This window comes from Syngnathus acus, chromosome 20 (genome assembly GCF_901709675.1).
Source record: "Syngnathus acus chromosome 20, fSynAcu1.2, whole genome shotgun sequence".
In the NCBI taxonomy this organism is placed as follows: domain Eukaryota; kingdom Metazoa; phylum Chordata; class Actinopteri; order Syngnathiformes; family Syngnathidae; genus Syngnathus; species Syngnathus acus.
This window is the reverse complement of record NC_051104.1, coordinates 4,465,904-4,487,501: the sequence shown is the minus strand read 5'-3', so window position 1 is coordinate 4,487,501 and position 21,598 is coordinate 4,465,904. Positions and strand designations below refer to the sequence as shown.

Sequence of the window (21,598 nt, the reverse complement as noted above, 5' to 3'; positions counted from 1 at the left end):
CTGAAATTAATATCAGCAATGGGACCTTTTCTTTCACCCAGCACATTTGAAATGCATCTTTAAACCTTTAGTCAGCATGATTTAAAAATAAACTGACTACATCATACTCCTTTTGTAAAAATAGATGCAAAATCAGCAGTGTAGAGCTTCAATGCAAAAACTGAAATAACTGTTTCATGTCATATAGAGACACTGTCATCGTTTTTCCTCAATGGCTTCAGGGTCCTAAATCTCTTTAAGTCCTCTATATTTGACAGGCATCGGTCCACTCCAAAGAAAGCCCTGGCAGTAAATGAGTGTAATTTGAAATACATACACTCCGGTGTATTTGAAAGCCATAATTGCCGGTTCATAACCATGAGAGCTTCAAGCTAGTTTATTCTTGCAAAAAAAAAGAATATAAATTTAGCAATATCATATTTTATCGATAGAAACTCATTGAACCAGAATATAGTTGCTGTTTTAATTTATTATTATTTTTTTTATCTTTAGCAAGTATCTATGATTGGACATAATCTGAACAGAGTCTTAAAAAATTTCCTCATAGAAGTCTGCGAGAAAAGCTGAACTAAATTGTGAATCGGAATCTGGCTAGAAGGAGGGGAACAGTAGCAAACATCCTTTTGGCCTATGGGTATGTTTATTGTTATGGTTAATGGTCTGTTGTGGAAGTTTGTGAGCGGATGCAATCAGGATATTCCTTAGTAAGGGAAGCTAGTGTCCTCTGTGTTACGGTTCTGTTTAATCAAGGACTCAACATGTAAACATCACAAGAGCAGTTGTGTTTATTATGTTGAATTAAGCCTTTGAGCTTAGTAACATCCAAATTTGATTCTGCAAAAAGAAAAAAAGTGAATCGTTTCATTTAGAGTTTTGACAAACAGTAAATGGCCTTTAATTATGTGCTATGTTCTGTTTGTTTGTTGCTTTTTTTTTAAACAAAGGGTTTAAGATGGAAGTAACAGATTGATGTGAGTAAAAGTGTTTTTCTAATAAAGTTAGGTAAAAACATGCATGACTAATCCCCAACATTACTCTTCAAGCTAAGTGCAAGTGCTACACACACACACAAAAAGCTGAAAGTCACCAACAGCACTTTTAGAAACACAAAAACAACACACTGCTTTAGTCAAAATTATAAGATGCACAAGAGGTATCAAACTCTGCACACAATTCACTATTACCAGTACTATTTTACTATGCATCATGCTTTGATTAATAAATTGTGCACGGTTTGAATGCATAAAGTGACAAAAAGCATGGTAACCAATAAACAGGCGTCATTATAATTGACAAATGCAATGGAAAAGGGAGTTTTTATGACGTCATATGAAATCAGTCGCGTTGACGCCAGATTCTAGTTGCGCATCTTTACTAAACATTACGGTAACACCGTCGTCAGTAACCATGGCGACTAGACTAACAGGAAGAGTGTTTGCTTGAGGTTTTTCAAGCGCGACTGCAAGTAAAGGTACGTTTGCGCACTTTGTGTTTCAAATGTGGAAGATGAAGTTCTTGAGTTTGTAAACTGCATATGCATTGCACATTTGCAATAATAATACAAATGTTAACATGCATTTTTGTTGTTATAATTTAAACATACTGTAATAAATATGAGGCAACCATGATATTGTTTTCCCACATTGCATTTTTGTTTAGCTGTTTCCTAGCAACCAAACGGGACAGGTTGTTAACAAATATCAGGTAAGCTTGCCAGTACAAGTGCAACATATTTGTAGTGGACTCAGTGCTTCATTATTTATTATTATATTATATTATATTATATTATATTATATTATATTATATTATATTATATTATATTTAACCCCTCCCCAATTCTCTTTTTGTCTCCAGCATAATGGGTACATTACTGACCAGATCAGTAAAGTGGTCCTCAGAGGACAAACTTGATTTGATCCCGCTGAATGAGCGACTGCTGAAAGAGATCATGCTATACGTGGCGGATTTCAGCTCTCTGCACCCAGAGGAGTCAAACATCTTGTTTGAGGAGCCGCTGCAGTGGAATACCACTTTAGATGCAAATGACTTTGAAGCAGATTATGAATTAAAGTCAGTCTAATTATGATTTTACTTAATTTATAATCTAATGCAATTGTACCGAAGACTAGAAATGCAATTTGTGTTGTCCCTTCAGTGAGTCAGGGTGTGTAGAGTCCAAGGAGAAAGATGAGCACGGAATTCCAACGTTAGAGCACTCTCCTCCGACTATTTCTGTGCGGAACTTCAACCAGCTGGCCAATATCATGAATATGGAAAATGATAAGAGATTGGATGAAGTTCGGGCTTGCATTGAAGGTAAGAAATAAACTTCACCCTGGATTTTAGTTCAAATACACTGTCAATCTAATTTCCTCTTTTGTATTCAGAAAACAGAATGATCGAGGTGAAGATTGTTGGTCCAACTGTTGCTAGCATGATTGACAAAGAACACTCACAGGATGAAGAGTCAGAGTGCAAGATCCAGCTGCTACGTCTTTTACAAGATATAGGGAAAAATATTGGTCGCATATTGCTCAAAGAAATATCAGAGTGGGTATTTTTTTTCCTCTCTTTCAAATAATGCATATGCTAGATATCTGCTGCAAGTTTAAAAAAAATAGTTTTTACATTTTTCAGAAAGTTCCGTCTCAACCCCTCGTTTGTGGACAACGAAGTGGAATATTTACAAGGTTTCTGCGGTATAGGGGAGGATAGTCTGTTAAAGTCGGTTCAATACACATCAGGTTTGCGTCTTATTTATATTCCACTTGCTTGAAATTGCTCTTAACACTAATACCATCTGTCCTTCTCACGCCTCTCAAGACTATGAACATCCCAATGGATGCCGCGCCCCTTTATGGAGACAGATAGAAGGTGAGATGTGTTACCTGGTGATCGAGACGAATGACACAGAGACGCTCTACATCACCTGCAGCAGTACTGGATATTTTCTCAACATGGTAAGACGAGTGAAATGGTGAAAACACCATGAAATCATAGCTGATATTGACTGAGCAGTGTCCAATAATAATAATAATAATAATAATAATAATATGGTTGGGTTTATTTAGGCAAGCTAGCATAATATGGAGAAATGAGGCAATCGGGAAACTGAATGGCCACCAAACATTGGCTCCCTTTAAATCTGTTTTCAATCATTTTAAACGTTAATTTAACGCTCACTGCAACGTTGACTCTTTCACTGACTTTGCTGACAAGCCAGAGGTTTCCTGTCTGTTTCTTCACCTGGAAATATTTCAGCCAAAGTGGAGGGGTGGGGTGTGTGTAGAAACATCAGCCTGGCATGGAACGGGTGACATTGATGCAAATGAAACCTCAAAATACGGTAGTGTCTTAAACCTAATTTAGCGGTTAACATGGCTTTACACTTCCCTTCGGCAGCTGCCTGGAGATTCTTTCTTGGCCTCTGAGCTACTCCCCGACTGGCATGTGGGTCGCATTAGGATTGCGGTTTAGTCGGAATTAACGAAAGTGTTTTATTTTTTATTCCCCACGCAGGGTGTTAAGCATGACGAGGAGGACGAAAGTGCCTATGGAATAACGGGTGATGTGTTCAAGAGCCTGGTTGATCTTCTGAAAAACAAATCACAAGTCTTTGCTGAAAGTTCACAGGTACAGTGGAGCCAAACGCCTCATGTTTTTTCATTCTTTTCTTTTGTGATTGCGATGTATACTTTTTATTGAAAAGCGAAATTCCTCTTCAGCTTTAGCTTTCTAGCAGACATCTGAAGCTTGCGAGCCAAAATTGTCTGGTATTTTGGAACTATCCATGAGTTCTTCCACCTTGACTAAAGGTTGGAGCTGAAGAAAAACAACCTTGAATAAGGATAATGCCAGTACAATACTTTTACCGCAGTGTCCTATAAAAATGACCTGTTGTTCCAGGTCATGTTTTTTATTTTTTATCATTATTTTCAGGTCCTCCCTGATTTGCTCACTGTATGACTCACATGCACAACGTAAACTGTGTGCATTGTGTAATTAGTCTGTGCTGCACTACATTGGTGAGCTAGTGTCTGCTTGGCAGTATGACGTATATTTGATCCAACATCAAACAACTTCACACACCACACATGCACACACAATGATGCAAGCTTCCAGACATTAAAATCTATGATTTATTCAGTAGTACTGCTTCCTGCTTTGGTAATTTATTGAGATAATAAATGATCTTGATATTCAACACCAGCTCCGTTCAAAAATCTGATAATCATTTGTGAATTTTCACTTGTTCAAAATTCCCTCATTTTGTTTGCACCATTGAAGCGTGCGAGCTGTGAGCGCAGATTTGGTTTAGCCTCGACGGATTCATAATCATTCACAAACTGTGAAAATCCGATTTGCACAAAGATGACTGGAAAGACCCGACAGATACAGTAGATGACTTCAAATGAACAAAGCAGAAAGGGAGTAAGCAGACTTTCCTTCTACATTTAGTGTTTTGGATTCATTTTGACATCTCAGCAAGATTGGAAATTGGGCATGCTGTGTCGTTGCATGAGAGAAAAAAAAAAATCTTAAAATTAATACCAACTGTTGTATGCTGGAGTCTGTGGTAGGAAAAGACACTGACAGTTGTTTTTTGTTAAAGGCTGTCAGGGACTCTACCATTTACATTACAATTTGCATCACTAATTGTGAAGACCACGGAATACATACAAAATGACAAAAAGTGTCAACGACTATATCGGTTAATTATAAATGGGTTGACGATTGCAGGCCTCTGGCTTTTATGGATTGGTTTACTTGCAGTACTGGTAACATTTTATTGAGGCATGTCAAAGAAATTTGAGCGTTCCCTTCTGTGAGAGCACATGGATTTTGTCCATTACACGTATAATGGAATTAAAGAAGGTCAATTAGTTTGAATAAAGTCAGACTGCGGCTCTGTGGTTTGCTTGGACTGACTTGAATATTTCCAATAGCCGGTCACTTTATGTTGAAGCAAAAACAAGTCTTTGGAAAAGTGATCGTTCATGCTTGGCTCCAGCTTGTATGTGGACGTCGTCGACTAAAATACATCTTAATTCTTTTCCTCGACCCTTTAAAATGTTAAGCCCCTAACAACCTGCGACAGTCGGCGCTATTTTTGCAAGGCAGGTGTGATTAAAACTGCCTGCAAACTATTCAACGATTTGTCTTATTGGCATCTATGCAAGTTTTTTTTTTTAACCCCAAAAATAATCACGGAAAATGTATGACACATAGCCATTATTTTGTCTGTGCCAAGCCAGTCCCACTTTTCGGGGTGTGAAATTGAAACAATAACAGAGATGTTGTTGACTTGTTTTTCTTCTTTAACCATTTCAAAGAATATCCAAGGACTTTTGAGTACGCCGAAATTAGTGGATGCTCAGACACAACTGTCATTAAAAAGGATCGAGAGGAAGTCGACACCGACCGAACGGTAAGATCCATCGACTGTTTCCAAATTGTAATTGTCCTAAAAAAAACGGCTTGGTGAAAACACTACTGAGAGGAAAGTGATATTTTGAGTCATTACATGCTTTGGGTAGTTAGCCAGTGGAACTACACAGTCAGCAAGACTAATAAATGCCATCACAGCATGGAGAGCCTTTCTGCACAATTAAAGATATGATCTACAGATAGGAAATGCTTTTTTAAGTAACGCTATGTAGTATTTGACCTTAAAATAATAGATTTGAAAACATTTTGATGGTACGCTGCTTTGAAATAATGAGTGCGTTCTGTCGTTGCCAAGGAAACCCTGGACTAGCTGCTGTGGGGGACTGAGTAAAACTTTTATACATAGTTTGAGTTACAATTATAAATATAGAATTATTTATTGTTACAATGGTGATATGTTCCAATTCTAACTGAGTATTTTTATTTTTTGTGTTAACAGTGAGGATGAAACGAAGACTTCTGAAATTGATGAGTCACAGAAGGAACCCAAGAACATGTCACAGTCCTCGTACCCGGATCAACTGTCCTCTATGAAAGTGTGAGTGTCTCTTTTGGTTTTCAAATTTTGATGCATTTGTATCAGGTGTGATAGAGGAGGGAAACACTTAAAACATGCAGGATAGTCGCCCTCAAAGTTTCTGACATTACCGTCTGGTCTTAAGGGATCAAATAATAATATTTCCTGCTTTTTTTTTTTCCTTTTTCAGTAAGTCCCAATTACAACCAGGGGACGTTTATAGTGAGACTTCATCTGAGAGCGATCAAAGTTACGAGGAAGAAGAACAGCCAGTGCGCCGTCAACGAAACACAGATCTGCCCTCAGAGTACTGGCAGATCCAGAAACTGGTCAAGTACCTTCGGGTAGGGGAACGTCAACGCATCACTCATGAAGGATTTTAACCTCAATTTGAGATTTTAGTCATATTGAACTGCTGATCAGGAGGAAAGAAAGACCAAGTTTAAAGGCGACGCTTCCGTCTGATTGAAGTGCTTGGCTTTGTCGGTGAATTCCTGTTTTGTGAGACAAGCTTGTTTGGTCGCCTATGCGAGCCAAAGCAGAGGGGAAAGAACTGTCCAACGGCACCAGCTGTAGGCAGTGTTTGCCCACGCCGCAGATATATAAAAATGAAGCGTGCCTGTGACAAGTCGGACAGGACATATGGTGAATATTAATGTGTCAGAGAGGAAAGGAAAGGGAAAAAAAAAATGCGGGTTACCCAGACTGACTTGGAATCCTTCTGACTACTTGACTTTTTTTATTTTTTTTTTATGGGGGACGTCATACAATTTAGATTGTCAGGATGTAGTTTCCAAAGAAAAATAATACAGAACTACACCCACAATAATAATAAAAGATCATACAAGGGTGTGATATGAAAGGAGTGGATTCAGTCAGGGGAAAGGGAATTAAAAAAATACTTTAGTGGGTTTCATACTTTTCAGCTGTATTTTGGTGTGTGTGTTCCTGTGTCAACAATCTTGTGCGCAGTAGGAAGCAACACGTCCCAGCTATCTATCTGTCTTCAAACCACACCAGGCAGTTATTTATGGGCTTTGTCCAGCCCTCGTTTTTATATTACCGTCAGAGGCTGAAACGGAGCAAGAGCCAAGTTAAATATCTGTTTTATTTTAGGCTGATCTTTATCCCTGTGCATTATAGACATAAGTTTGTACTACAGGAAGTTTCATACTTTCTCGAAGCCACACACTGATGCTCTGTTTTGTGTTTAATGTAATTTATGTTCATTTGCCCACATTACCTTTTTTTTTTTTTTTTGACTGCCAAACAGTGACATGGCTTTTCCAAAATTTGAAGTCAGGAATGATTATGTAAAATTTATCAGTATATTTGTTTTATGTCAGGGGGAAAAATTGAAGAGGCATTTCAAGAGTTATGAGTGATTATGTGAGTTTTAAGTAAAGGCAAATAGTAAGACAAAAAAAAAATATCCACACGTTCTATTTTGTTCTCTTTAATGTTTCAGTTAAAATGTTGTTGTTCGCTCGGGTGCAGGTATAAAAATAGGTGAGTGTTTAGCAACTGTCAAAACATATTTGTCATTTCAAATGCCCGAGCCACATTAGTTTTGGGGCTTTGAATGCTAATAGTGTTCTTTCTTTCTTGGAGCAGAACCTAATGGCTTCTGGTCTTGGCACGAGAGTCGGAGCGCTGCCTTGTGTTAGCAAATAATTTATTTCCATCAGCTCCCACCGCAAAGCTAAACAGCCAACAGGCTGTGGCATTAAAACATTTTAGCTGGGGTTGTTATGGGGGATACTAGAAAGGGAAGGTGAGGATTTCGCTAAAACCTAACTTCTATAAACTTCCCGAAGGGCTTACGAATTGGGACGCAGCTTTTGACTGATGGCAATTCTAATTCCAGGCAGGCGACCAGACAGCCACTTTGTTGACTCTCTACGCCTTGATGGATTACGACCTGACGCATGAGACGTATCATTGGGCCATGCAGGACTCAGGTGGCCTCAAAGTCCTCACAAATATTCTACATTTGGACGAAGTTAATCTCCAAGTGAGTTATTTTCAACAAAATGCTTGCTCACCTTAATTAAAGTCACGACTCCCGCAAAAAACAGATTTTTTTTTTGTGATTGGATTAGCTTGGATCTCTGCAAATCCTCAGAGACGTCAGCCACAACGCTCAAACCCGCCGAGCCATCGTCGACAACGGAGGCTTGCGAAGCATCGTTAACGTCCTGGACTCACGGAATAAAGACGTGAAGGCCTTAGCTGCCGAGACCATCGCTAATCTAACCAGTTTCCGCCGGGCGAGGAGAACTGTTCGAAAGTACAACGGGATTAGTAAACTTGTGAGTATTTATCAATCAAATCATTCATAATATTGGTTCACCTGTCTGAGTCTTTTTACAAACACCAGATTGGGTGTTGAAGCCAATCAGATAGAATGTCCCGCCAACATCCTTTGACCTGCATTCATGTTTGTTGACAGAGCGCCCTGTGATTAAAGGCTCTACACTCTTGTATATTTTCCTCGGACCCAAAATCAGATGTTCTAATGTGCGAGTCACTCAAACGAGTAAATTACTTTCACGCCGTGCTACGAGACCACCTTTGAACCGGACAGTGTTCGCCTTGCCTGCTCTGTCTCATTAGGAACGAGAGATTGAAACTGAATGATGTTGAATTTTTGTCTCTGATCAGGTGAAGCTGCTAGATTGTGCTCCCGATATAGCAAATGTAGATGCAAAGCAGGAGAAGGATGTCGAGGTGGCCCGATTTGGGGTGTTGGCACTTTGGAGCTGTAGCAAGAGTCCTAAAAACAAAGAGGCCATCCATAATGCTGGTGGCGTTCCTCTACTGGGCCGCCTGCTCAAGTCTACACAGATGAACATGCTCATCCCAGCGGTGGGCATCCTGCAGAACTGCGCTGACGAGGTGACTCCCATCCTCAGACTTAAATATATTAACAGCAAGATCATTTCACATCCAGGAATTGTTTTGTAACCGCAGGAAAGTTGCAAAGATGACATTCAAACAGAGGGCATGATCAAAGACTTGGTCCAGAACCTCAGCATTGACAATGACGAACTACGGATACATTGCGCAAATGTCATTTTCAAGGTTTGATCTGTGTGATGATCAATTTTCATTTCCCAGTTAGACACAAAATATATTGTTTTTAATTGCAGTGTGCAGAAAACAAGCGGACCCGCACCTTAGTGAATGAGAGCCGAGGTCTGCAGGCTCTGGTTTCACTTCTAGGCAAGACGGAAAACAAAACGCTCATGGCTGCCGCCACTGGAGCTATCTGGAAGTGTTCCCTCAGCCCGGAGAACCTGGATGTGTAAGCTTAAGACACAGTGTCCCCTGTTTTTTTGCCCACTGGTACACACATACACACACATGCGTTATTGTCATCATCTCAGAGCGTTTAAATTTTATCGCGAGGAAGGGGGGGGAGTGGATGTATCACTGTTTCCACTTGCATGATGATGTCTTTACTATTGTGTCTGGATGATGTAATTTGCTGCATAAAATGTTCTGTGGTCTTTAGCACCCAGACTCAAATACAGTGAAGTAAATATTTGATTGTTAAAAAAAATAGCAGCTTCATAAAACTTGTTAATATCAGCAGTTTAAGACTTGAGATGTTATAGTGAGTGAGCCATGATGGAGATGTGATTTTAGGAGGACATTTGTTTTTTGAGGTGAGATTATCTGAAAATACCTTCCCCTCCTCCCGAGTGAATAGTTGAAATGGACGAGAGAATTTCTTTTAGGGGGAAAAAGGCTGAGTCGCTCTTAAATGCATCTTTCAGCACTTCATATATCATACGTGACAGAATGATATCCTACATTTAAAGTCTAATTTAAGTCTTCCCCCTGAAGTGGAGCTGCCACAAGTTAAGCAAAGCAGAAACGTCACAAAATATTTCATATTTTAACTGCCTTTAAACAAAACTATATGGCATGTAGAATAAAGCTATGGAGTGTAATATTTTTTTAATTGATTATTGCTACACAATCATTTCATAAAACATTTTCCAAATAAGCGGATTGTAAATTCTCTGACCGCAACTTGGATTCATATAAAACAAGTGAACTGCACAAGCCTTTGATTAATATGACAGTTTGGAAAAGTCACTGCCAGTGCGGGCCACATGCCATCTGTTCCCGTTTTTTAAAATAGCACATAGCTACTATTGATAGCAGCAAAAGCAATAAATCAAATGGTGCCCAACATCACTTGTACAGCTTATTTAGTAGCACTTAAACGTATAAACACTAAAGTGTCTGTTTGCCCTCACACTAAATCACACTGTCACAAAGTTATCTTAATGATGGTGCCACAGGACCCAAATATGAATCGAGCTCTCATTTTGCGGACACTTGGGTGTGAAGGAAGGGTCAGATGTGGTCACGTCTTCGCTAGGAAGTCAGCATGGCGCAGAGCAAATATATTTAGGATCTTTTTTTTTTCTTTCAACGCTGCCTTATTTGAATTTCTGAAAATGTCGAGGTCAGGCAGGAGCTTTGTGGACTGAGGTGACCAAGTCATTACTGTCAAATCATTTTGCAACATTTTTTTTTTTTGAAAGTACAAGCTCAAAGGAAACAGACCTTGGTCGTAGCATTTTTTTTTTTTTTTAACATCGTTGATGTCCTCCACGGTCTGGACAGTGTACTAGTCTGGGGGACTCCCACTTAAGACAAGAGGAAGCATGTGTTAGCCATTTTGTCTGATTAATGTTTCATCAACGTGTTTATTTTAAGACAATATTGTCTACCACGCGCTTGTGATTTTCAATGAACCTGCCAAAACTCGGGCAACGTGGGCCAAACTTTTATCAAGTTTGGGAATGGGAAAAGGACTCTGCCAGTGATGTGTGGAAAAAAGGGAACTTTATTATTTAGCGCAGATTTATGAATGCATCAATATGTGACCTAGTCAGTCTGCACATAGAGGTGTTACTGACACGTGTAACAAAAACAATAAAGAACTCCTCCAGTGGAAAATTACGATTGCCAATTTTGCTAATACAGAATTTTTTTGGTCAAATTTTAGGTTCAAAAAAAATCTTGATCTTCCGTATAATTTACGAGATTATATCAAAGTCTGTTTATCACACTTGGCTCATCTTTAAGGTGAATTTCACCCAAGTTAGCTTTGGCAGCTTGTCTGTTCATTAGCAATGTTTATTCTTGCAAGAATAGGCTATGCTTCTTCAATGGACTTTGACCAAACCGAAATGACCTTGGCCTTGTACACTACAATAGCTTCAAGCATCAAGACGCCAGCGACCGTAACCGTGAATAAAGATAGTGAAATTTAACTGGACATCAGGGGTTTGTGGAGGTTTGCTTCCACCACGATATCCTTCTTAAATATGTGCTCTAGTTTACTACTCGGTCCAGTCAGGAAACAAGGCACAATCAAAAATAACAAATAACTTCTAGACAAGTTTCCTTGCTACCTCCGTTCCTGAAAATTGTTTGGGTAGCATTCGTCGGGAAAATCCTTATCTGCCAAAATCAGCTGGGTGAAAGTCAAATGAATGAACCTCCCCTAAAAAAAAATGGTCCTTTACTTTATCCTTGAAAGGTTTCAAGAGCAAAAAGTCCTGGAGACCCTGATCACCCTTCTGGGCAACCAGCCCGAAGATGTGCTGGTTAATGTGGTGGGAGCCCTGGCGGAGTTTGCACAAAAGCCCGCAAACAAGATCACCATCCGCAAATGCGGAGGCCTCCAACCACTTGTGCGGCTCCTGATCGGACGAAACGAGGCATGCCCAACCGTGTGTTTTTGTAGCCTCCTCTAAATTAGTTCCTAAGTGTATCTAAGGTCTTGTCCTTCCACCAGGCGCTGTTGGTGAATGTAACCAGGGTGGTGGAGGCCTGCGCCACAGATCTGGACAACATGGCGTAAGTCTGTCTCGACAGAATTGACACTGTTAATGATGACATTACAATAGCGTACCTATTTGATGTGGCTTCCTTGTTAGAACAATTCAGTGCAGTTTACTCATGTCACCACGGAAATAACTTTAGACTACACTATTTGTCATTCAGTTCCTATGACAAGAGAAAGAATTACTGTGTCATTAACTTGTCACATGTTGATGTTTAAAGAGCTATGGGGCTTTAATTTGTATTGTGCAGATAGATTTTGCTTTGATCCCTGGTTTAATCATAGTTTTGTTTAGGCTTTGCTTATTTTACCTGCTGCTCTAAATACCGGTTGGTTTAATTCCTGGCGTTTTACTGCAGCTTTGTGGCCACTGTCAAGACAAATACATGTAAAGCCCTTCCCATTTCCAAGACAACACGGCTGGGAATGCACAGTGACCCGCAGTCCAATGCAGTATTTACTCTGTGTTCATTTAAAAACCTCACGCTCGATACAGGAGAACAGCGAGGGACTTCCATCGGTGCCTCGTTGGCTTTTACGAGACCGAAAGGGACCGCGAGACACTTCTGAATTAAGACGCGAATAAAACTGGCAGGGAATTGTTCACATCGTTAAAAAACTGGCATTATTATCATATCAGTCATTAAAACTACCATGTCAGATTAAGGCGAGTAAATGAGTGGGTTTTTCCAACCCTAACCCGACGGTATATTTAGGCCAGACCGTATAATTACGTTTTATAATTGACTTTATAGCGGTAAACAAAATGATATGTCAATAGCTGCGTTTTTTTAATTAAATTGTATTTTAAGACGTGTTAGTCCAGCAGTTTGCCGACCAGTTTCAGCCAAAATGCTTTCTGCTGTGTTTAATTCAACATCAAAATTTTTCTCAAATATCACCATCATAAGGCCAGATTTTTTTTCCAAGTCCTTTTCAAGCTTTTCCATGAATAACTCCAGTTGCGTTTTCTCCAATGGATCCTGTGTTGCTACAAGAGAGAACACACACTGTTTGATACCTCCAGAGTCTGCGGTGGCCTCCTCTAATCCATCAATGTCAGATGCAACCTCTATGCTAATCTGTTTCATACCTGCTTCACAGGCAGACAGAGCTGTTCTGGCCGATGATATGGAGCTTCTTTTTTTTTTTTTGGTGCAGATTTAAGAGGCCCAGCAGACTGGAATCTGATGTTATGATCATTGGAGACTGATTTATGTGCAAAGAGAAGACAGATGGTGTTTGGGACGCCTCTGATGAGTTCATTGCTAGTCATAGAGATAGCGCAATTAACCGAATGTTTAAGTAATTATGACAGCATTCAATGTTGGTCAATTTTTATTTACATTCTGAACCTGGACGATGCAAAATTAAATATGGTTAATGTTTGAGTAAACTTCACACAAGCACCAAAAATATTAAGTGACCTGTTTGATTTGGAAAGGGGGGGGGTCACGTTTTTTTTTTTAGTCAAGCCAACATAATGCATACTAAAAATGTGTCTGTGTGTCTATATATAAATCTGTGCATGAAGCATTTTACACAGATGTCGGTTAACCTCTGACCTAAGCTTTTCCGTCGTGTGGGATTTGGACTAAGCAGAGCAGCTGAGTGAGTTTTACGCCCGGGGAGGAAGTGAGTAGGACTTGAGAATGTGTTGTGGTGAAATGCTGATGCTGAAATTCATCAATTTTTATGGAGCCTGCTGCTAGCCGGGCGGATTTAGGGTAACATGACCGAACTTGGTCTACCCAACTCAGAATTGATGGGGCAGGTTTTTCAGATCAAACAATATAATTATGATTTTGGTTGTAGTTTGCAGCAGGGTAGAACTGTACTACGCCATAATGAGAGTAATTATGGTTGCTACCAGAGTAAAATAAATGAGGAACAGCTCTAAATTTGATTCTCTGCGATGTTGTGGCTGCTGTATGTACAATATAGACATATGCATGTGTTTATATTCGCATAACATTAGCTCATACCATAAATTACCATAGAAATAATGATTTTTTTGCTTTTTTTCTTTAATCACAACATTCTGTTTTGTTATTTGGAGCTCCAAATTAGGAAATGCACAGCATGGGCTTTGTTTGGGACATTCCAAAAACATTTATTTTTATTTTAGGGTTAGGTTAGGATTTAGGGTTGACTGGAACAGTTTTTCCATCTTGACTAAACTCACAGCCTGAAATTTCTTTCAACATAATTTGCATATTATTTCTGTCCTTATTCCACTCTGTCTTTTTACTTTCTCACATGAGTGGTTTTCCTTCCAAAGGATCATTCAGGAGCTTGATGCAATCCGGTGGGTTTGGAGCTTGTTGAAAAATCCTAACCCAGATGTTCAATCCAGTGCCGCTTGGGCTCTTTGTCCATGTATTGAGAATGCAAAGGTAGAGTATTTGTTTGTTAGCAATGTTACACAAGAACTACACAGCTGTTTTCCAGAAATACTCAATGCTTTTTAATTTCTACTCTCTTTACATGTTTGACTGGAACAATTCTCGTCATTCTGGAAGAGCAGATTCACATCTGCTTAATGTATTGTCAGTTTGAACCAAAAATATACATCTAACAAACGTGGCACGCCACTTTTCTTTCATTTTCTGCAAATGTGTTTTTTGTCTCTTTACGATTTGTGTAACAATAAAACAGCTCCACCCGTTCCATATTCACCATCTATAATTCATCCTCTGTAAAACCAGGATTTGACCTCATATGGCCGAGAAAAACAACAACAAAAAAATAAGGCATTTTCTACTTTTGTTAACTTTATAGTTTTTATCCTGTTTCTCCACAAAGCCTCCGACAACTTTAAGACAACCTTGGGGCCTAAATAGTTTTTGTTGTTCCACAATGAACTGAGCACCACTCACAATGCAAAAACGCCTTTAAATATCACCAAGCCTGTCTCGCTGCAACCTGCTGCTGGGAGGTTAACGTTAGCAAGGGGCAGGGCGGTGTCAGACGGGGCTTACATGAACCACGGCTTAATAAGAAGCAGAACAGCTCCTCTGGCACACCAAGGTTGTTGAAGTGGGAAGCGGGTGAGCGGGCGGGGTGAAAAGACCCAAGTAATATCCTGTGGTGTTGCTTCTTATTCTGGCGCTGAAAATCCCGACTCAACATGCTGTTATCAAGATACAGCGTGCATTTTCATCGTTGATGAACTCACACATGCAGCTAAACTTGAAATGCATTACAACAAAGTGCTTGTTAAACTCCGATCTTGCTTAAGAGTGTCATTATACAGCATCTGGGGGTCCATCCTTGCCATGAAAGAGATTCGGGGCCAGTCACATCGCAGCTGGTGCTTGTGAGAGCTTCCGCTGTCGCTGGGACTCGCGGCCAGCCGTCATCAGTATTCCTGACGGAGAGCTTCCTGTGTGTGTATGGAAGGGTTAGCTCGCTGGCCTTGAGCTCCATTACCCAACTTTTTCTACCCTTCGTTGCACACGTTTCTCATCTCCTGGCAAAGCATCACAGAGGCCATAGACGGCATCCTGGCTAGAATTCAATTCAAGCTGAAGCTGTGCTTTTAAACACAAACCCGTGGGACTTAATATAGCTGGACACGACATTTTGTTTGACTTTACAATACTGAGAAAATAGACATTGTAAGCAAACGACTTCAAGATCCTAAATTGTAATCAGAATACATTTAATGGTTGCATCAAGAGTTCCACTGTCACCTTTGGAATGAACGAGCAGGACTTGTGAGCCCCTCTCAACACGCGATGAGCAAACATTCCCACAGACGTACTCCAACATGATGTCCAAGGAGGCTGTGTGCTTTTTAGATTTAGACCTGGCCACTTTGGTCTGTTCTTCTGCAATCTAGCGAGTTGTATTTTTAAAAGAGTGCCCCGATGTGCCAAGCCCTACTGAAGCCCGTGCCCCTGCCAGCTCTTCCGCTGTGGTTCTTTTAGTACTCCCCACTAGACTCTTGGTTTGGTAACGCATTGCTCCATAAGTGGGTAAAAAGCCCTTGCGGTACCTGCCATGGCCATGAATTTGAATTGTGAGGTTTCTCTCACAATTCAACAGTTCTCTGAGGGGGGGAAGGGGGGGTCTATAAATGTCACCTCTAAGCTTTAAATTCCATGTGGTGGATTTGGTGAGAGCGCTGAAGAAGTTGTAGAATATTTCAGGCTGATTGCTTGGAAAGCAAATAAAAGTGTCTAACCTAAGCACTTTTTTGTCTTTAGGAAGCAGGGGAAATGGTGAGCTCCCTGATGGGTGCTATGGAGCTGGTCATAGATTTGCTCAAGTCATCCAATGACGACGTGCTGGCAAGCATCTGCGCCGTGATTGCCAAAATCGCCAAAGACAAGTACAATTTGGCAGTTCTGACCGATTATGAGGTGGTCTCGCTACTGGCCAAGCTGACTGACAGAGTAAGCGTACTCCATAGTTTGTGTTCTTCTCGAAAACACTCGAGAAGCATTAAATGCTGCTGCTTTGTATCCTTCACAGCATCCATCCCACTAATGAGACATCTGTAGATGTTGTTGCTAGGCAGCTTTCTGCTCCCTTGACTGATCTTTGATAGCATCCTGTTCTCCACGCAGCCCGGTGACCTACTTCGTTGCCACCTGGCTCAAGCTATCGCCCAGTGCTGCCCGTGGCGTAACAACAGGGCGGTCTTCGGCGAGGCGGGAATCCTGCCCCACCTGGCGCAATACTTAAAGTCGCAGGACACCAAAGTCCGTCATAGTACAGTGATGGCCATGCATCAGCTGTCCAAGGAGTCAAACAATTGCATCATCATGCACAGCGAAGGAGTAGTCAAGGTCAGTCACAGGATTTTGTCGAAAATGATCATTAACACCATCCTTGTTTGAATCGTGTGAAAACTGTTCAAACCAAAACCGTGAATATTTTGACATCCTTTGACCGGCAACAAAAGTGTTTTTTATTCGGCTGAGGAAACACGGCTCAAATGTCGAACCATCATGGGAGTTCAGGAAAGCAAACAAGGCAGTGTGTGCAAAGTGTCATTTCTCTGGTAGAGCCTACATGCCATTACAGCGCAAGTCAAAGGCTTGTAGCTGGTGGCAACCGTTGCTAAGGCCGCTTCCTGGACATCAGGGTAAAATGCAGCAACTTTTTGGGAGCAGATTAGATGAAACTATGCTAAATTAAAGCTTCTGTGATGAAAAAAAAAATAATAATTTAATGTACAGCTTTATCCAGCATGCCTCAGACGCATACACAGAAATCTACAAACTGCAAATCTGTTATTTAATTTTTTTTAAATACTATTTATATCTGAACCAAAGCATTTTTTCCCATGTTCATAAAATTGGTGCACTTTATGCTGTTACAGTGGTTAAGCATTTAGCTGTAATTGCTTCACTTCACTGAACATTGGGTGTTCCCAAAACAATGACGTCAAATTCTTAAAGAACTGTTTTATTATACGCAATATTTTTTTATCATCCTGTGTGTGTACGCGCGTGCTTTTCCACGGTATCTCGGCAAGTGTGTACGAATGCATGACAAACCGCCCACTGTAATCTGCTGCAGTATTTGACCTTATTAATGTAGCAGTGAAGGATTGCAACAACTCTCCATAATGTATTTTGGGACTTTTAAAGAGCTTAACTGCACCCGGTGTTGCATTTGTTGTTAATCTCAGATGTGGAAAGCCACCACAGGCAGTCTCATTGTTGAGTCTGGCTTCAGTCTCAACGTACCTGGCCGACCCCGGGGGAGACATTCCGCTTTGAGAGCATGTCGATCACCACCGTGCAACGGTCATCAAAATGATCTGCTCCGATGACATTTAGACACCCCGTAGAAAGAATTTGTCAGAAAACAACATCATCGGTAGTTTATTGACTATTGATATCAGGGAGTCCGTGTTTAATTTATGCTCTGGTGTAAATTTATAGACCACCTTTGGTGTTATTGCAGCAATATTTCAGTGTGTTTTTCTGTGCCGCGGAGAAGCTCTCCAAACATGTTCGCCCACGTGTAGTGTACGATTTCAAATGAGCGTGGATTTTTTTGAGAACGTAATGTTCATGCTGTAGCACACTTAATGATGTGTGTAGCAGCACCCCGAGGCTCGCAAAGGAAATTAGGCATCCTAAAGAAAAGCATCTCGCTCTGGAAAATCGATTAGCTGCCTTTGTCATAGTTGTTCTAATCCTTCCGAAATGCTCCAATGTGGTCCTTCCATTCATCTTAATTTACTTGTTGTCCTTCACACATCTTTTTAACACGGATGCTCAAGTTTTTGTAAATCAGAGGCATCTCAAAGGATTTGCCATTGAGAATTGAAGCCAGAGAGATGGATTGCCCATCATCGTTTGATTTGACATCTACTCTTGGTATCTCACAGTTTTATACGGATGCGCTTGATTTTTGGATGAAGCTTTGCATTGCTTCCAAAAGGATTGTTTGCTCAAAGCAAAAATTCACATGGACACTTTTTGGCTCTTTCATAGGAAATGAAGATTTGCCGCTAACTGGGAAAAGTAAAAAATATATAAATAAATAAATAAAAAGTAAAAAAATATATAAATAAATAAATAAATAAATAAAGAAAGAAAGAAAGAAAGAAAGAAAGAAAGAAAGAAAGAAAGAAAGAAAGAAAGAAAGAAAATAAATAAAATTGGAATCACAATCAAAATTTCCAACTAAATTTCCTAATTAAAAGCTCCTCCTTGCTCCATCCTCTCTAGAAACCAAAGGTAGCAAAACATTCTCAACTGCAGGGAATGTTTACTTTGACTTCCTTCACCAACTTCCTCTCCCCAACTTGGCTCAGCTAAACTTGGTGCCCCCTGCGTATCCTAACGCTTGAATCCCAGGAACGCTGGGAGATGATGGAGCCATAAATGGCAGGTTGGGGCAAGTGTAAGTCTGAACTACCTGCAGCTGGTCAAACGTGAGCACACTTAACACCGTGACACCTCCACGTGTGATCGAATATGTGCAATTGAGTGCATAGCCCTCCCAGACTGCTTTAGAGGGGAGGCCCGAGAGAGTTCTATGAAGCGTGTATACTTCCTTTCCCTTTCGTCTTGGAGGTCACTGGAGTTCGGTAAAGTGCAACAACCTCAGAAGAGCACGATTCCCAATTTCAAACGTAGCGGAAAGTGTTCGCCACACTCGGGGAATATCTAACAAGCGCTGTTTTATATTCTACGAGATCCCAGCTGGGAGGGGAAGCGCAAGTTTGAGAGGACGGGGGGGGCTGCAAAGAGAGACACGCTTATCTTAGCAGAGCTGCGTGCTTTGCGAGAACTTATTTGGCGGCGTCTGAATAACACGCAGTGAACGTTGGCAACATCTCGGCCTCTGGCACTTCTCAGGCATCCTCTCTTTTCACAAAAGAGACTTGTTAGCAAGCTGCATGTTTTCTCCAGCCTGTGGATGTGAGTTTGCTCACCGAGGTGTTTTTGGATGCTATTTAAAAATCCAATAAAACCAAAAGGGCAAATGTTTCACATAATCCCAACACTGCTGCATTGACGTGAGCTGAAGCTTTTGGTGTTTTCTACCAAATGAAGTAAACAACATTCGTGTTTATCGGAATGTATTGTTGTCACTTTATTATCAGTGTAAATATCCCTTTTGAAAATAAAGTGTGGTTTGGAAAACCTCAATGGGAATTTAAGAAGAAGCACACATTGAATAAATTTAGCTCCGTCGTATTTACGCTTACATTGACTTTTATTTTGATTCAATCCCACAACCACCCGCAAACGTAATGTAGTGATTTCTCTCCAGATAAAACAAAAGAAAGCTCACCCCCCCAAAAAAAACATAACAGAGTTGGTTTCTCTCTCTAAATATATCGAGAGAGTTTCTACATGACACAAAAACTAAACAGTAAGCAAATTCCCTCAACTGCTCATTTCTGTGCTATCAAAATCTTGAGATTGTGGGAAAAAATGCAGGAGCGTGTCACAGAACAATCTATAACTTGTTCCATTACACAAGCCACTAATAGTCAGATAGATATAAATCTGATCTGGGCAGTGAGAAGGAAACTGAGTGACGTGGTTCATGCTCAGATTTTAATGTCCGGCTTGAAATTGTGTGTTAGCACACATCGAAAACACACGTGCACGCGGTTCATGCGTGACTTTTGCTCTTACAGACGTTTGTCTGTGTTCCTCCTGCCAGCTCAACGCTCTCTTGTGTACTCGTTGCAGCCTCTGATCCACTTCATGGGCTGTGATGATGATAAGGTCCGCAACGCCGCCGCCGACTGCGTGCGCAACATTCGTCTGCTCTTCCCAAACCAGTCTCGGGCCAAAAAATCACCACGCATGTAATGGAAGCAGGTGGCTATAAATAAAATGTTATGATTAAATCCAAAAACCTCAGGGCTTGTATTTATTTGCTGTTGTGCTTAATCTTTCTGATCTGTTGCCTCATGAGGGTGAGGTAATGCATGTAAGGATGACATCATCAAACTGATTGTTATTTCCTTTTACGATTATTTACCAAGCGCACTGAAGGTTTAAACAATCGGATTTATGACTTGTTTGGGTGTGTGGAAGTTTGAGGGTTACAAAGGAGCTTCTGAGCAGTAACATAATAAATAAAGGACTCACTCAAATAAAAGATCACAGACAGGGCAGGCCTTGAGGTCAGCATGGACAAAAACTCAAGTAGAAAACAACTGAATACTTACAGTACTGTACATTCCAAAAATAAAATGTAATTGAAGCTATGATTTTATTTATTGATTTTCTTGTCACCAAACTTGGTAACTCAGGGTTGCAATTGGAAATCTCTATTCAGTTTTACCTGAATTCTGAATGACCTTATTTAATTTTGGAGGCTCCACAATGTGAAATGAATAAAATGAGAATTTTTTTTTGCTTGGATTTCTTGTTTGAGTGTGTTTCCAATAGATACTCCAAAGTTTGTAAATGTGTTTTTTTTCCATCTGATCTGGTTTGGCTAACTAACCCGCCCATATTGGGTTTGACTCCATCACAACAGAAATTGGCAACATTTGAAGTCAGTCTGATTTCATTCCAATTTATCTGAGATGCCACAGAAGCTACTTTGGGCCTTAAGATTTATATTAGCTGTGTTCAAAAATAGGGGCAAAAGCAGAACTCCATCACTCTCTGAGGTTTAAACCACTCCCAGCTGTTAGACGGGGTCAAGTGGAGGAGCATGATCCATGGTGGGCAGTGCATGAATGAAGCAACTTCCTCACCAAAATGTCAGAAGCTGGTTGAACCCAAAACATCAGGAACTGCTTTAAAAAAAAAAACTTTTTCATCCACCCTTTATGTTCTTTTCAAACAGCCTGTCATTATGATGTCATTGATAATAATGTTTAAGGATAAAAAGGGGGTTTCTAATATTGTTGACATTGTGACGAGATTTTTGACGTTCAATCCGAACCTTGTGGAGCGCAAGGGAAAAGCTGGAAGGATGTCACAGTCTGCCTTTTAGTCTTCAAGCCACAGCTGAGAGTATTAGTTGGGCCGCAAACCCTCTTAGAAAAGAAAGTGCCACTTTTTCTGGCTCGCTGTCCGACACTGCGACATTATTCAAGGGGAAATTAGAGGTTAGGCCTGCGCGCTTCAGCATAGGCAGCAATTACGTCCAGCGTTGGCCTTCCTGGTCACCTTTCAACATCCCATGTTTTCTCATTGCTTCACATGGAAATAGTGGAGGGATATCCCTGTTGATGTTGTGCAGGGGAAATGAGGACCCTGCTATCTGTGCCTCATGTCTCACCATTGGCCTGACTTCACCTGGGAATCTAAAGTGGA

The 21,598-nt window shown here is 40.5% G+C and overlaps 1 protein-coding gene across 3 annotated transcripts; it reads left to right on the top strand.

The window, feature by feature from the left end:
* Window positions 1–1,404: 1,404 nt before the first annotated feature.
* On the top strand, window positions 1,405–20,180 carry odad2 (outer dynein arm docking complex subunit 2). 3 transcript variants are annotated; one of them, XM_037279965.1, is made up of 22 exons: window positions 1,406–1,471; window positions 1,660–1,704; window positions 1,855–2,070; window positions 2,156–2,316; window positions 2,388–2,550; window positions 2,638–2,744; window positions 2,824–2,960; window positions 3,520–3,633; window positions 5,334–5,428; window positions 5,888–5,986; window positions 6,156–6,309; window positions 7,833–7,979; window positions 8,068–8,277; window positions 8,630–8,863; window positions 8,939–9,049; window positions 9,118–9,272; window positions 11,532–11,712; window positions 11,790–11,851; window positions 14,119–14,233; window positions 16,049–16,237; window positions 16,412–16,633; window positions 20,012–20,180. In XM_037279965.1, the coding sequence occupies exons 3-22, from the start codon at window positions 1,859–1,861 to the stop codon at window positions 20,132–20,134; spliced, it is 2,991 nt and encodes a 996-aa protein (XP_037135860.1). In that variant the 5' UTR covers window positions 1,406–1,471; window positions 1,660–1,704; window positions 1,855–1,858; the 3' UTR covers window positions 20,135–20,180. The 3 variants fall into 3 exon arrangements, with proteins under 3 accessions (XP_037135862.1, XP_037135860.1, XP_037135861.1); XM_037279967.1 differs by lacking the exon at window positions 20,012–20,180 and having other exon boundaries at window positions 1,405–1,471; window positions 16,317–16,422; XM_037279966.1 differs by lacking the exon at window positions 1,660–1,704 and having other exon boundaries at window positions 1,407–1,471.
* The last annotated feature ends 1,418 nt before the right edge of the window (window positions 20,181–21,598 follow it).